This window comes from Pongo pygmaeus, chromosome X (assembly GCF_028885625.2).
Source record: "Pongo pygmaeus isolate AG05252 chromosome X, NHGRI_mPonPyg2-v2.0_pri, whole genome shotgun sequence".
NCBI classification, from domain to species: Eukaryota; Metazoa; Chordata; class Mammalia; order Primates; family Hominidae; genus Pongo; species Pongo pygmaeus.
The window spans coordinates 45,634,494-45,648,421 of NC_072396.2; the positions used below are offsets into that span (position 1 = coordinate 45,634,494).

General features: G+C 37.4%; 1 protein-coding gene across 16 annotated transcripts in view; it reads left to right on the plus strand.

The window, feature by feature from the left end:
• The window catches only part of KDM6A (lysine demethylase 6A), a 234,187-nt gene that overhangs the window by 90,705 nt on the left and 129,554 nt on the right, over positions 1–13,928 (plus strand). For all 16 annotated transcript variants that reach the window (XM_054470663.2, XM_054470666.2, XM_054470665.2 and 13 more), the window contains exon 4: positions 7,961–8,010. In XM_054470663.2, coding sequence (XP_054326638.1) covers positions 7,961–8,010 — 50 coding nt within the window. The remainder of the gene's footprint in view (positions 1–7,960; positions 8,011–13,928) is intronic.

Sequence of the window (13,928 nt, forward strand, 5' to 3'; positions counted from 1 at the left end):
GCTCCAGCGGTCCTCCCGCCTCAGCGTCCCAAAGTGTTGAGATTACAGGTGTGAGCCACCATGCCTGGCCACTTAAAAATTTTGGTTATGAAGATAATGAATCCAGGGAGATTCATCTTGGATATGTGTTTTCTTTTTTGGAAGGGAGGGCAACTAGACTGTGTTAGCAAACTAGCTGGTGAGAGTAATCTAGTAAGGTGAGAGAAGAGAAGGATAATCTAAGGATTTAAGTCCTTGAAAACATGTGCTTCATTTAGTGTTGTGTAGATGACCTGGGCATTGATAGGTAGTCAGCAGCTTGATTAATGTGTAATAGGGGGAAGAGGAAGGAGAAAATGGATGCAGCGGTATGCAAATGTATTCAGTATATTTTAATATTTCAAGCTGGTGGTTTCTATTTCCTAGATGTGTTTTGTTATTTATTTTTTGAAATCCTCTTTGAGGCTTTTTAAGGCACGTTTCCACTTAAAATAAATTCTCTCTCTCTCTCTTTTTTTTTTTTTTTTTTTTGAGACAGAGTCTCGCTCTGTCGCCCAGGCTGGAGTGCAATGGTGCTGTCTCGGCTCACTGCAAGCTCCGCCTCCCGGGTTCACGCCATTCTCCTGCCTCAGCCTCCTGAGTAGCTGGGACTACAGGCGCCCGCCACCACGCTCGGCTAATTTTTTGTACTTTTTAGTAGAGACGGGGTTTCACTGTGTTAGGCAGGATGGTCTCGATCTCCTGACCTTGTGATCCGCCTGCCTTGGCCTGCCAAAGTGCTGGGATTACAGGCGTGAGCCACCGCACCCGGCTAAAATAAAATTCTCTGTCTGTTCTCTTCATTGTCTTTTTCCAAGTCCAAAACTAGAATCTGTCTCTAATAGCCCTCTCCCTTCCTCTCCAACACATACTCATACCTTCAAGATGACCAGTTTGTAGAGACATTTGTTACCTTTGGCTGCCTCCTCCTCCTCTCTTTGGAACTAGTACAGGATAAGAGAGCTACTAACCCTGGGCAAATAGACATTTATTTTTAGAGAACACATTATAAACCGTAACTTCCTGGGAGTAAACCATATAGTAAACATGTTATTCTGTGAGTGAAGTGCTCAGGTATATGTACATAGGCGACTTACTGGCCTTGTTTTTCTGAAGAGAGCCCTGTAATTATTTGCCCTGATTCATAGTCATCTTTTCTGTGTAAAGTTTTCTGAGCTTGGCATTTCTCTTGAGTTTAGTTCCTTTAAAAAACAAACAAAAGAAAGGCTTCTATTTCTATAGTAGAAAATGGTAGAACCTGTTTTGTATGTGTTTTGAGCTGTGGTTTTTCTTAACCTTAATTGTCATTTTGCTCTCATCTACTTTCTGTCTTACAAGAATTCCAAGAAACAATTTTGGTCTGAAGATGGTATAATTTGGTAATCATTTATCTTTTCTGTGATTCCAGATGAATTTGATGCAGAAGGAAAAAAGGCTTTGTAAAATAATTTTCTTAGCCTCTCTGGCTGGTGATATGAATGAAGAGTTTAAAAAAATGTCATGTCATTTTATTTGGTCATTTTACTTGTAGGAATTTATTTTAAGTCTTAAAATAGTAATTGGATAGGGGATTGTGGGAAAATGGAGGCTCAGTGCAGTCAGTCTATTGTTGTAGGTTATGTTCCTCAGTAAGGAGTTGCCTTTATGTTCAACAGCTTGGGAAGGTGGAGGATAGAACCAGTATCGGACAGAAGGAGAAGTTAAGCTGTGACAGCCTTTACTAACTTCATGGGATGCTCTGGAGCCAGAATGGCCCTTGAGAGCTATACCAAGTTGGGCCAAGATAGCCAGGCCTTTATACTCCAATTATTCCATATTGAACATGGGCCAGCCTGAGAAGAATTGTGACCAGGGACAAGCTGGCTCTCTGCAACTGAGGCAGCTTCTGTAGAATCTCACAGATAGAGGCTTTCAGCAAGCAGGATTCCCAGCAGTTCTTTCTTGAAGTGGGATATGAGTGCTTCTTTACAGTGTCTACTATACCTCCTTTTTACTCCTAACTCTAAAGCTAACCCATGAACCTCCTAAGCCAAATGGCCGATGGGGCTCTCAGACAGTTTATAAGCCTTAAACCATGGAGATTATGCAGTGATTTCACTTCTTTGGGTTGGAGGACAACCTGAGAGATACATAACCCTGGGCTGAAGCACAAGCATATGTATTTAGATGAATATATGTGATGGATCTTAGGAGCAGTTAATAGAAAATATGTGTAAATATCTATAAATATGTGGTAAAATATAGGTGAAGAGAGTCACTGAGGTTAAATTAGTTGATTAGAAAATCAGGTAGCAGCTGGGCACGGTGGCTCACTCCTGTAATCCCAGCACTTTGGGAGGCCGAGGCGAGCGGATCACCTGAGGTCAGGAACTCTATACCAGCCTGACCAACATGGAGAAACACCGTCTCTACTAAAAATACAAAATTAACAGGGCGTGGTGGCGCATGCCTGTAATCTCAGCTACTCAAGCGGCTAAGGCAGGAGAACTGCTTGAACCCAGGAGGCGGAGGTTGCGGTGAGCTGAGATCGCGCAATTGCACTCCAGCCTGGACAGTAAGAGCGAAACTCCATCTCAAAAAAAAAAAAAAAATTAGATAGCAGATTATTTCAAAGTACATAGCAAAATCATAAACAGATAGAAATTATGAGGCAGGAGACTTAAAGGATAGTAAGAACTTCAGAAGTAAACAATTAGAGGAGTGTAATAATCATTCCTGACATTAATATGAAAACCTTGAAACTCTTAAAAATTGTTTCTTCATATTTTTGAGCTGGAAGTTTTCCCAATTGTAAGTTCCCTGAAATTCTAGCCAGTGATAGATTTTTCTTCCATTCTTCCTTCACTCAAGTAATTGGTCCTTTTGTTGCATTTCTGTCACTTTTGGGCAAAATATGCTTTGGTTGTTTCAATTCTTAAGCGGTTACAAATGGCCAGGGCAAGTTCCATGCCAAGAGCTGCCAATGTGGAGAAGCCTTAAGTTAGAGCTTGGAGGGTTTTCTTTCTCTTTTTGTCTTTTGTGGGTCGAATGACAGTACTCTATCCTGGAATATTTATAGTATAAGAACATGAAACGTGTGTTTTCCAATCATAGATTTTGTTTGGCTTCTCCAAAATTGTCAATTTTTTAATCCATTTTCTGTAATCATTCTAAAACAGGTTTTAAGCATTATATGAGGATGTCCAAATAAATGATTTCCCTCATTCTGTATTAAGGACTTTAGAAAATTCTAGTTACAGTAGACTAGGAATTTTTTTATGGATAACTACCTTAAAGATTAGAAATAAGGACTGTGCTTTGGTCAAAAGGATTTTACTAGAGAGACTTTGGTGAGGTGATGGGTACTTGCAAACTGCACCTTTAGAGTTTTAATGATTTTTTTTCTGATTAAGAAACAGCATGTTAAGATCCTTCTTAAAATAAGATACTAAGCATAATGAGGGTAGAGTATAATTGTTTTTAAAATGTGTAAACGAGTAGAAAGATCGCTATGGAAGAAATGGAACAAATGCTCATGGAAGAAATGGCTCAATTACAAATCTGTTCCTGCCATTTAGAGTATTAACTTTGTGACTTTGAATTTGAGCATTCATATTTATTTCTCAGTTCACCATATTTTTGTATAGATGCCATGATTTCTCCCAACTGATAATTACATGGACTTCTTTTTTAAAATTTTTTTTCTCTTTAATTTTTTATTTCTTTGGGGGTTTTTTTGTAACATCTTTTCACATCACATGGACTTCTTATACTTCAGTTTTATTTGCTTCAAAACACATCATACTGTCTTTTTAAAGGTTCCCCAATCCTAAAAGAGAATTTTATGAAGCCAGATGATATATATAATTAATCAAATTATTGAAAGTATGCCCTCCAAATTTGTGGAAATTCTATAATATCATTACAAGGGCAATCTCCAGGTTTGATATGGTGACTGCACAAAATTGTCAGGGACCAAGTCTTCTGTTTTCAGAATGTTTTTAGGTACAAGTATTAAATACCTGATTCTAGCTTAAACAATAAGGACATTTATTACCTCACATAATAGGAAGTTCATAGGTGGATTTTTCTCCAGGCATGGTCTGAAGTTTAGAAGGATCCAGTTACTTTTCAGTCTGTTTCTTCTGTGCTGTGGGCTTCATCCCAAGATAGTTCCCTTGTGGTGGCAGTTGGTAATATATGCTTCCTTGTTCACATCCATTAGTAGACAGAGAACCTTTTTCATGTCTGTCGTCTATAAATCAGTGGTGATTGGGCCACCTGAGTTCATGTGCCTGTTTCTGGACTAAAACAATCACCGAGATTACCAGGAAACCGATAACCTTTTCAAATCAATAATGGGGGTTGAGAGTGTGGTTAGAAATGAATGTGAGAATATCAGCCACACCATTGACTACAAAAACTCTTGCTTGACTATTTTTTTTTCTACAGCTAGTTTGATAATTTGGTTTGCTTTTCTTTTTAGAAGACCATTAATTAATGACCTTTATAAACTAGCTACCCTCATGCATGAAGAACTAGGAAATGGGAGATGGCTTAAAACCAGTTCTTCACCACAACTAGAAAAATTTCTCATAGTCTAACGTCCTTTCAATGATAGGTTGGTTGGCATCATCTTTATGCAAAAAAGATGAGCATTATTCATATGTAAAAGTTACTTTTTCAGATGTGATGATGTTTTTGGGTAATGTTTCTGTAATTTGAACATATTCAGAATGTTCTTTATATGACTTTATATATATTTTGGCAATTTACAATAAAATGAAAACATTTCATATAGAGTTTCAGAAAACATTAACTTCCATTTTTGGTAAATCTTCTTTTATTCAGCATCTCATATATTGTAAGGTCAGCCGAGAGAAAGGAAGAATAGACCCAAAGTCAGGCGAGTAAGTTTATTGAACCTGCTGGCTGCTCCACCACAGACAGAGGAGGCAGCCCTGAGCTTACAAAATGAGGGGTTTATATGGGGGAGAGAGACCCTGGGGTCGTTTGTTGGTTAACTTTGCCATATATAACCTTGTGACATTTATGGTAGCAGCTAGATGAAGGAACTTAAAGGAGGGTTTAGGTAAAGTTTGTTTATGCTTCCCATGACCTCCCCTGTGCGGTCTGGATGGCTTGTAATTGGGGTTTGCTTATCGCAGCAAGGTCTGATAAGTGAAGTCTGCTGGCTCCACTGGGGCGCCTGGATAAGGGCTTAGAAAAGTAAAGAGGCTTGGGGGAAGGGTGAACGGCACAGAGAAGGGTTGCAGGGCATTAAGGCAGGGGGTGGGCAGTACGCAGGAGTTTGGGGCAGTGTTGGCAATACCAAGAAGCTTTTTTGGGGCGGTTTGTCCCTAACATATATAATCAGAAGATAATGTTTTATTTACTGCTTTGCTAGTGAAGGGTGACATGCAGTGTGTTGTAAAATGTTTTTTTGCTAGTTTCCGATCCTTAAATTGAGCAGTGTATTATACTTAAGTAGACTGTCTAAAAACCTATATATGGTTTAAAGACTATTAAAACTGACACCTGTCTACCTACTCTACAAGTTAAGAAATAGAATGGTACTGCTACCACAAGCCTGTGTTCTCTCCAGTTGCATCCTCCTCCCTTCCTCTGTAGGTGTAACCCATGCGTGGCTGTGATGTTCAGTGTTCTCTTGCTTTTCTTTCCTTCTTTTTTTTTTAATCCACTGATAAAAGTATCCCTGAACAAGATATTGTTTATCTTTGGAAAGCTGAATAGCAGGCACGAACATAGCTATGTAAGGAAGGGGCCATATTGTCACTATTAGAGGAGGCTCTTGGGAGAAGTAAAACTAAACAAGAGATTTTAGCATTATAGTGTGGCTTCTGGTTCCTCAACAGTTCACAAGAGCCACTTTTGGAGGAGGCAGTGTGCTGAGGCATGTGTGACTCTTGGCAAACATAATACCCATAATTAGGACATATGACATGACCAATATGAACCAGGAAAATCTGGTCAGGAATATGATCAGAGAGAGTGGGTTATTCAGAAGTAAATCAAATAAGGCCAGTCATGGTGGCTCACGCCTGTAATCCCACACTTTGGGATGCCAAGGCAGGTGGATCACTTGAGGTCAGGAGTTCGAGACCAGCCTGGCCAACATGGTGAAACCCCACCTCTACTAAAAATACAAAAATTAGCTGGGTGTGGTGGCACGCGCCTGTAATCCCAGCTACTCAGGAGGCTGAGGCAAGAGAATCGCTTGAACCTGGGAGGCGGAGGTTGCAGTGAGCCAAGAGCACGCCACTGCACTCCAGCCTGGGCAACAGAGTGAGACCCCATCTCAAAAAAAAAAAAAAAAAAAGTAAATCAAAGCAGAACACTTAACACTTCTGGGAGCCTTCACATCATCTATTTTGTAGAATATAGAGGGGAGAATAGAAACTTTATCAGAACATGGTCAAAAAAAAAAAAGCCAAGCCCAGTTAAGAATCTGGGCCAGGTTTATCTGGATATTTGGTCCTCAGGTTGAGAAGAGGTTACAAGAGCAGCAGAATTTTAATGATAAGCCTCAGTGACTTGGATCTGGGGCATAGCTGCTGTCCTGGGATCACCCTTTTTCTTCATCTTGGGTATTCCCATGGCCTCTTGTCTCTGTTGTGTCTCCTGCTTTCAATAAACCATATCTTCTTCTTTCTTGTATATACTCTCCTTTAAGGGGAGCATATTTGTCAGATTTTTCTTCAGGAAAGTTATTTGTGAGATAATTTTGTTTGGAGACTTTGCATATCTGAAAATACCTTTATTCTACCCTCCTAATAGATCATTTGACTGGATATATAATTTTAGATTGGAAATAATTTTCCTTCAGAATTTTGAAAACATTGTTCTGTTGCCTTATTTGTAGAATTACATGTCTGTTATAGGACCCTTCAAACTACCAAGTCATAGCCTTCTTTTCTGGGAATTTTTTGGGAATTATTTCCTGAATTTTCTTTTTTCCTTTTATTCTTTCTTTTTGGGGCTTTATTATTGATATGTTAGACCTCCGGGGCACAGTTTTTCTAATTTTCTGTTTTTGTCCTTTTTGTTTATTTTTTGAGAGATTTCTTCAAATTTAATTTTTAATCTTTTTATTGAATTATTTATTTCTCCTATCGTACTTTAATCTACCAAATTTAATTTTTTTTCTAGAGCATCCTGTTTGTTCTCCTGCACACACCCCCTTTCCACCCCCCTCAATGAAAACAATATTTTCCCTTACGTAAGACTAGTAAGAATTTTTTGAAGTATATTTTCCCCTGCATAGTAGTCATTATTTTTTCTTTTAGGTTGTCTTTTTTTCTTTTGTGTTAGTTTCTTCTTGGTTAGAGGCTTTCTTTAGATGTCTGATAATTCTTAGCTGTCCATATTTCATAATTGGAATAATTGAGAACTGGAGGCTCTGAACATGGGATTGCAGATCTCTGAATATGATCTCCATGGCCTTTTGTTGGAGAATCTGTATTTTTTGGTCAGATTGCCTAACAACATCAAGTGTTGAGTGAGAGAGTTGAGGGAGCCAGTTGCTTCTCAAATAGTTTTTATCCTGGTCTTCCATATCTTAACTTGTGAATTGTAAACCACAAATTTAAAAAATCCTTTTCTAGCTGATCAGAAAAATATTATCCCCCCATGTTTTCATCTAGTAGTTTTATGGGCTTCTTTTTATATCTAACTCTCTTAATCCTCTGCCAGTTTTGATCTTTGAGGAAGGTCGAGTTGATCTAAGGGGTTAGCCTGGATGCTGTTCAAGTGCAGATCTGAGATTTGACCATGGTTTTACGTTCTTGAACTGAGGGGGGCCCAGAATTTTAAGTTGTTTGGTCTGAAATATCACTATCTACTGGGAGGTGGGTGTGGTGGGAATCTTGTTGCTGTGTTTGTTAAGTGTATTATTGACTTTAAAGTGAGACATAATTATGACTCATAATTATTTTCCTTTCAGCATTATCTGCATACCAGAGGTACTACAGTTTACAGTCTGACTACTGGAAGGTTAGTGCACATTTGCATGCTGATTTCATGTTTGTGTTTTGGGCAGATTATTGCCAGTTATACTCAAAATTAATTGAGCTCTTGCTTTTTTTTTTGTTAATTACTTAAAATATTGCTTCTAGGGGAAAGGTATTGGAAAAGGGTTGAGAGTATGTTTGTGCTGTCTTGTATGACTCTCCTTGTATTTTATTAAGAATTAGATTCCTCTGACACATTTTACTGGTCAAATGTAATAGAAGTGTGATAAGTAAAAATCAAGCAAAACTAAACAAATAACAATAACAAAATGATTCCTTGGTTTTCTTTTCTAAAGTTGGTACCTGGGAGTAAAAGAAGGCTGAAGATGTGTATATCAGGCTAAAATGGGAAGGTGTAATGGGAAAGTTATGATAAACTCTTTCTTGGTGTACTCTGTTTATAATTGGAGCTTTGAGGAGAGCTGAACCTATTTTTTAGAAGACCTACCTAAATGAAAGACTGTGCATAGTAGTGAAAAAATTAATCATCCACTTTCTTATCTTAATTTAAGCAGTGATTAAGCATGATCTTTTACATCATGTTTACTTTTAAGTTTATTGAGCAGTGAGGTTTTTTTTTTTTTAAATCGCTGTTTCAGATTTTTTTGGATTTTATTTTTCTATTGGTTAATTTTCTTTTTGAAGTAGGTACTTATTCTAGTCTTATATAGACTGGCTTTGTCTGGAAAAGCCCTTCAACAGTCAGCCTATGCAGAGATTTTGAGAACACTGTGTAGAGGTTTTAGACATATATGTATATATTTTTTTCTTTTTTAAGTCTTTTGAAAATATCTTCTCTTATCTCTGGCTTTTTTTTTTTTTTAAAGCTTTATCAAAGTATAATTCACATGCTATAAAATTCAGCTGTTTTAACTATACAAATCAGTGATTTTTGGTAAATTTTCAGAGCTGTGCAGCTGATAGAGGCAGGAGGCAGACAAAGGTCTAGACAGATAGGGAAGGGTCCCTGGAGAATCACTGATCCACCCAGCCCACAGGTGTTTACACCAGATGTTTTGTGCAGATAAGGGAACCTGCACAGGGGGCTTGTCTGGGCATGCCTGCAGTGGACTGGAGGTCCACATGCACTGGGGGAATGGGGTGGAGCCACCAATAATTTGCGCCTTATACAGGGGAGGATCCTTGCCTCTTCAACTCATGTGCTGGGGCCCTGGTATTCAGTTTGTGAGGTGGAAACCTACTGGCAGGACCCCCTTTCTTTGCTGATAGCTTTCCTTTTTGCTTAATAAATTTTGTCTTCCTCACCCTTTAATGTGGCTGCATGCCTAATTCTTCCTGGTTGTGAGACAAAAATCCAGATTAGCTGAGCTAAGGGGCAAAAAATCCTGCATCACAGCCATCCTCACAGTCTTATTTATCTCCCTGGAATGAAACCTCACATATATCCCCAGCCCTGGCAACCACCAGTCTACTTTCTGTCTCTATATATTTGTCTTTTCTGGATATTTCATATAAGTGGAATCATATAATATATGGTCTTTTGTGGCTGGCTTCTTTAACTTAGCATATATTTTCAAGGTTCATATATGTTGTAGCATGAATATTTTATTCTTTATTTCCTGATAATATAGTCACCCCTCAGTATCTGTGGGGGATTGGTTTCAGGACCCCTCATGGATACCAAAATCCATGGATATACTCAAGTTCTTTATATTAAATGATAAAGTATTTGTATATCACCTCTACACATCCTCCCATATACTTTAAATCATTTCTAGATTACTTATAATACCTAATAAAATGTGAATGCTATGTAATTGATTGCTATACTGTATTGCTTTTTAGTTTGTGTTATTTTTTATTATTGTTATTTTTTTCCTGAATATTTTTGATCTGCAGATGCGGAACCCATGGATACAAAGGGCTCACTGTATTCCATTAGATCAATATACCACAGTTTGTTTATCCTTTCATCAGTTGATGGGCATTTGGGTTGTTTCATTTTTTGGCTATTGTGAATAATACTGCTGTGAACATTTGTGTACAGGTTTTTGTGTGACATAATAGTTTCAGTTTTCTTGGGTAGGTACTCAGAAATGGAATTGTTGGATTATAGGGTAAATCTGTGTTTAGCATTTTGGGAAACTGCCAAAACTTTTTTTCCCTATGTCTGTACCATTTTACATCCCTGCCAGTAATGTGTGAGGGTTCCAGTTTCTCTGTATCCTACTCAACACTTGTAATTATCTACTTTTTGAGTGTACTAGTTTTTTAGTGTGCCTAGTGGGGTAGAAAATAAAGTTTTAAACTTTGATAAAGTCCAGTTTATCAACTTTGTAACACAACTTTTTATTGCTTGTGTTTTTGTTGTTGTACCTAAGAAATCTTTGCCTAACTCAAGGTCATGAAGACTTACTCCATAGTTTATTTAATCAGGTGCTTCAGTGCTTTGCTTTTACGGAGTGCTGCAGTAAATAGTCTAGTAAAAGTTTCTCTCTTTATATATAGTTTTTTAGAGACAAGGTCTTACTGTCTTGCACAGGGTGGAGTGCAGTGGTGCAATCAGAGCTCACTGCAGCCTTGAATTCCTGGGCTCAAGTGAATCCTCCTGCCTCAGCCTCTCGAGGAGCTGGGACTGCAGGTGCACACCACCATGCTCGGCTAATTTTTAAATTTTTTTTTGCAGAGATAGAATCTCACTATATTACTCAGGCTGGTCTCAAACTCAATCACTGGCCTCAAGTAATTCTCCCACCTCGGCCTCCCAAAGTGCTGGGATTACAGGTGTGAGCCACTGCACTTGGCCTGTCTTTTAATACTTTTGTTAGTGATTCTTTAGTATAGATTCCTTTAAAAATGGGATCATTGTGTTGAAGGGTATTTGCTCCTTTGGGATTGAACCATTTGCATTTATTTCAACAATGTATGCAAGTGCTTGTTTCTTCTTGGTCTTAATCAAGAACCTTTTTGTCAGCAGACTTGTCAGTTTGATAGGTGAGAAATGGTATTTTATTATAATTTAAATTTACATTTTCTTAGTTGTTAGTGAGATTGAACTTTTTAAAAATTGACGTGTAAAGACTATTTGAATTTCTTTTTCTTTGAAATATTTGTTCATGTCTCTTGCCCATTTTTTGTTTATTAGGTCATTGTTTTACTGTTTTATGTAGCTATATAACATGTATTAGGCATATTTATCCTTTATCTGTGACATTAGTTGAAGCTACTGTTGCCCGGTTTGAGATTTGTTGTTTTGCTTTGTTTTTGTGTGTTTGTGTTTGCCTGTGCAGAAGTTTTCTATTTCTGTGTAGTCAGATTGATCAGTCTTCTACATTGCCCTTATATTTTGAATTCATAGGATGGGTTTTTTCCTCATTCCCAGGTGTTAGAGAAATTCACCCACATTTTCTTTCAGTACTTGAATGGTTTAATATTTTACATTTAAATTTCTGATCCATTTGGGTTTTATCCTTGACTTACAATGTGAACAATATTTAAGATTATCTTTTTTCTTATGGCTGGTTATCCCAAAGATATATTTTTTAAAAATTCATTTTTTCCTCTGCTGATTTGAGATGTTGCCTTAATTGTATACTAAATATTCATATGCAGTTTTGTCTGTGCATTTTGTGGCATGTTTTGTTCATGAACTAATACAAAAGTATTTTACTAACAGAGATTTTATAATATGTTTTAATGTATGGTAGTGCTAGGGCACCCTTTCCCCACTGTTCTTGCTTCTAGGATTTTCCTGGCTGTCCTTGGTGGCTTGTTTTTCCAAATAAACTTTCTAATTAACTTGTCTAGCTTCACAAAAAATACCTGACGATTTATTTTCTGTAGCTTTTTTGAGATATATTTAACAGTATTTTAAGCATTTTTTGAGATATGATTTACATTATTTGAGATTTGACAACTTAAATAGTTGTATAACCATTACCATAATGAAGATATAGAACATTTTCCATCACCCAAAGTGTTCCCTTGTGCCATTTTCCTACTCTTGATCTCTGGTCCCAGGCAACCACTTATCTGCTTTCATCCCTCTAGTTTTGTCTGTTCTGGAATATCATGTAATGGGGTTTAAACAGCATATATTCTTTTGTTTTTGATAGCTTTCATCTGGCATGCTTTTACTGAGATTCATCCATGTTGTGTGTATCAGTAGTATGTTCTTTTTCATTGTTAAGTAGGATTTCATAGAATGGATGTGCCACAGTTTTTCTGTTTATCAGTTGATAAGTATTTGGATTGTTTTCAGCTTTTGGTTATTATGAATAAAGTGCTGTGAATATTATTTGTCTTTGTGTGGACATGGATTTTCATTTGTCTTGGTATATATACCTATGATTTGGGAATGCTGAATTGCTTTGCAGTTTTAGGTTTAACCGTTAGACTTTTTCAAAGTGGTTATACCATTTTATATTCCAACCAGCAGTGAATGAGATTTCAGATGTTCCATATCTTCGTTAGCACTTGGTATTGTCAGTCTTTTTAACTTTAGCCCATCTGCCCATTCTTGTTTTTTCTTCTTTCTTGTTTTCTTTCTTTCTTTCCTCCTCAGTCTTTTTAACTTTAGCCTGTCTACCTATTCTCCTTCCCTTCCTCCCCTCCCTCCCTCCTCCCTTCTTCTTTCTTTTCTTTCCTTCTCTTCTTCCTTTCCTTCCTGTTGTTCGTCCTTATCTTCTTCTTCTTCATTGAGTTTTATGGGTTCTTTATATACTCTGGATAAATGCCCTTTGTCAGATACTTGTTTTGGAATTATTAGTCTCTGGTTCATCTTTTCATTTTCTTACTAGTGTCTTTTGAAGAGCAAATGTTTATTGTTTCAATGAGGTCCATTTAATTACTTTTTTTTTTTCTTTTACAGCTTGTGCTTTTTGTGCTAGGAAATCTTTATGTATCCCAAGATCATAAAAGATTTCCTCAACTTTTAAATTCTGTTTCGGCCTGTGATACATTTCAAGTTGTTTATGATGTGAGATAGCATCAGTGGTCCCCCCCCACCCTCCACCCCAATAGCTACCTAGTTTTTCCAGTGTTATTTGTTGAAAAGACTACGCTTTCAAAATCTAGCATTTCCTCTTTGAAAAATATCAACGTACAATTTAGTTTTCTGTCTGTTTCTAGATTCTCTATTATGTTCCAGTGATCTCTGTGTCTGTTTTTAAGCCAATATCATAGTTTTGTTTACTATGTTCTTGAAATCAAGCAATGTAACTTCCCTGTATTCTTTTTTCTTTCTTTCTTTCCTTTTTTTTTTTTTTTTTGAGATGGAGTCTCTCTCTGTCACCTAGGCTGGAGTGCAGTGGCACGATCTTGGCTCACTGCAACCTTCGCCTCCCGGGTTCAAGTGATTCTCCTGCCTCAGCCTCCCCAGCAGCTGGAACTATAGGCCCGCGCCACCACGCCCGGCTAATGTTTTATATTTTAGTAGAGACAGGGTTTCACCATGTTGGCCAGGATGGTCTCGATCTCCTGACCTCGTGATCCGCCTGCCTCGGCCTCCCAAAGTGCTGGGATTATAGGCATGAGCCACCGCCCTCACCTGGCCTCAAGTTCCCTGTATTCTTTTTCAAAATTGCTTTGGTTTTTCTAGGTCTTTTGCCTTTGCATATAAAGTGCAGAAACGGTATAATCCAGTATAATTCTGTTAGGATTATATTGGAACTACATGTGCTAAGTTAGGAAGAATTTGTCATCAGTAATATTGCATTTGCTTGTTCGTGAACATGGCGTATTTCACCCTCTATTTAGCCTTCTTTAAGACTCTACAGCAATACTTCATAGTTCTTATCACTATGTTTTACGTTTTTTTTTTTTTTTTTGATGCTATTGTGATTGGAGTGGTTGTAAAATTTTATTTCCAATTGTTTTATTGCTATTATATAGGAACATTTATTATTGCATACTGATCTAGTATCCTACTATCTTACTAAA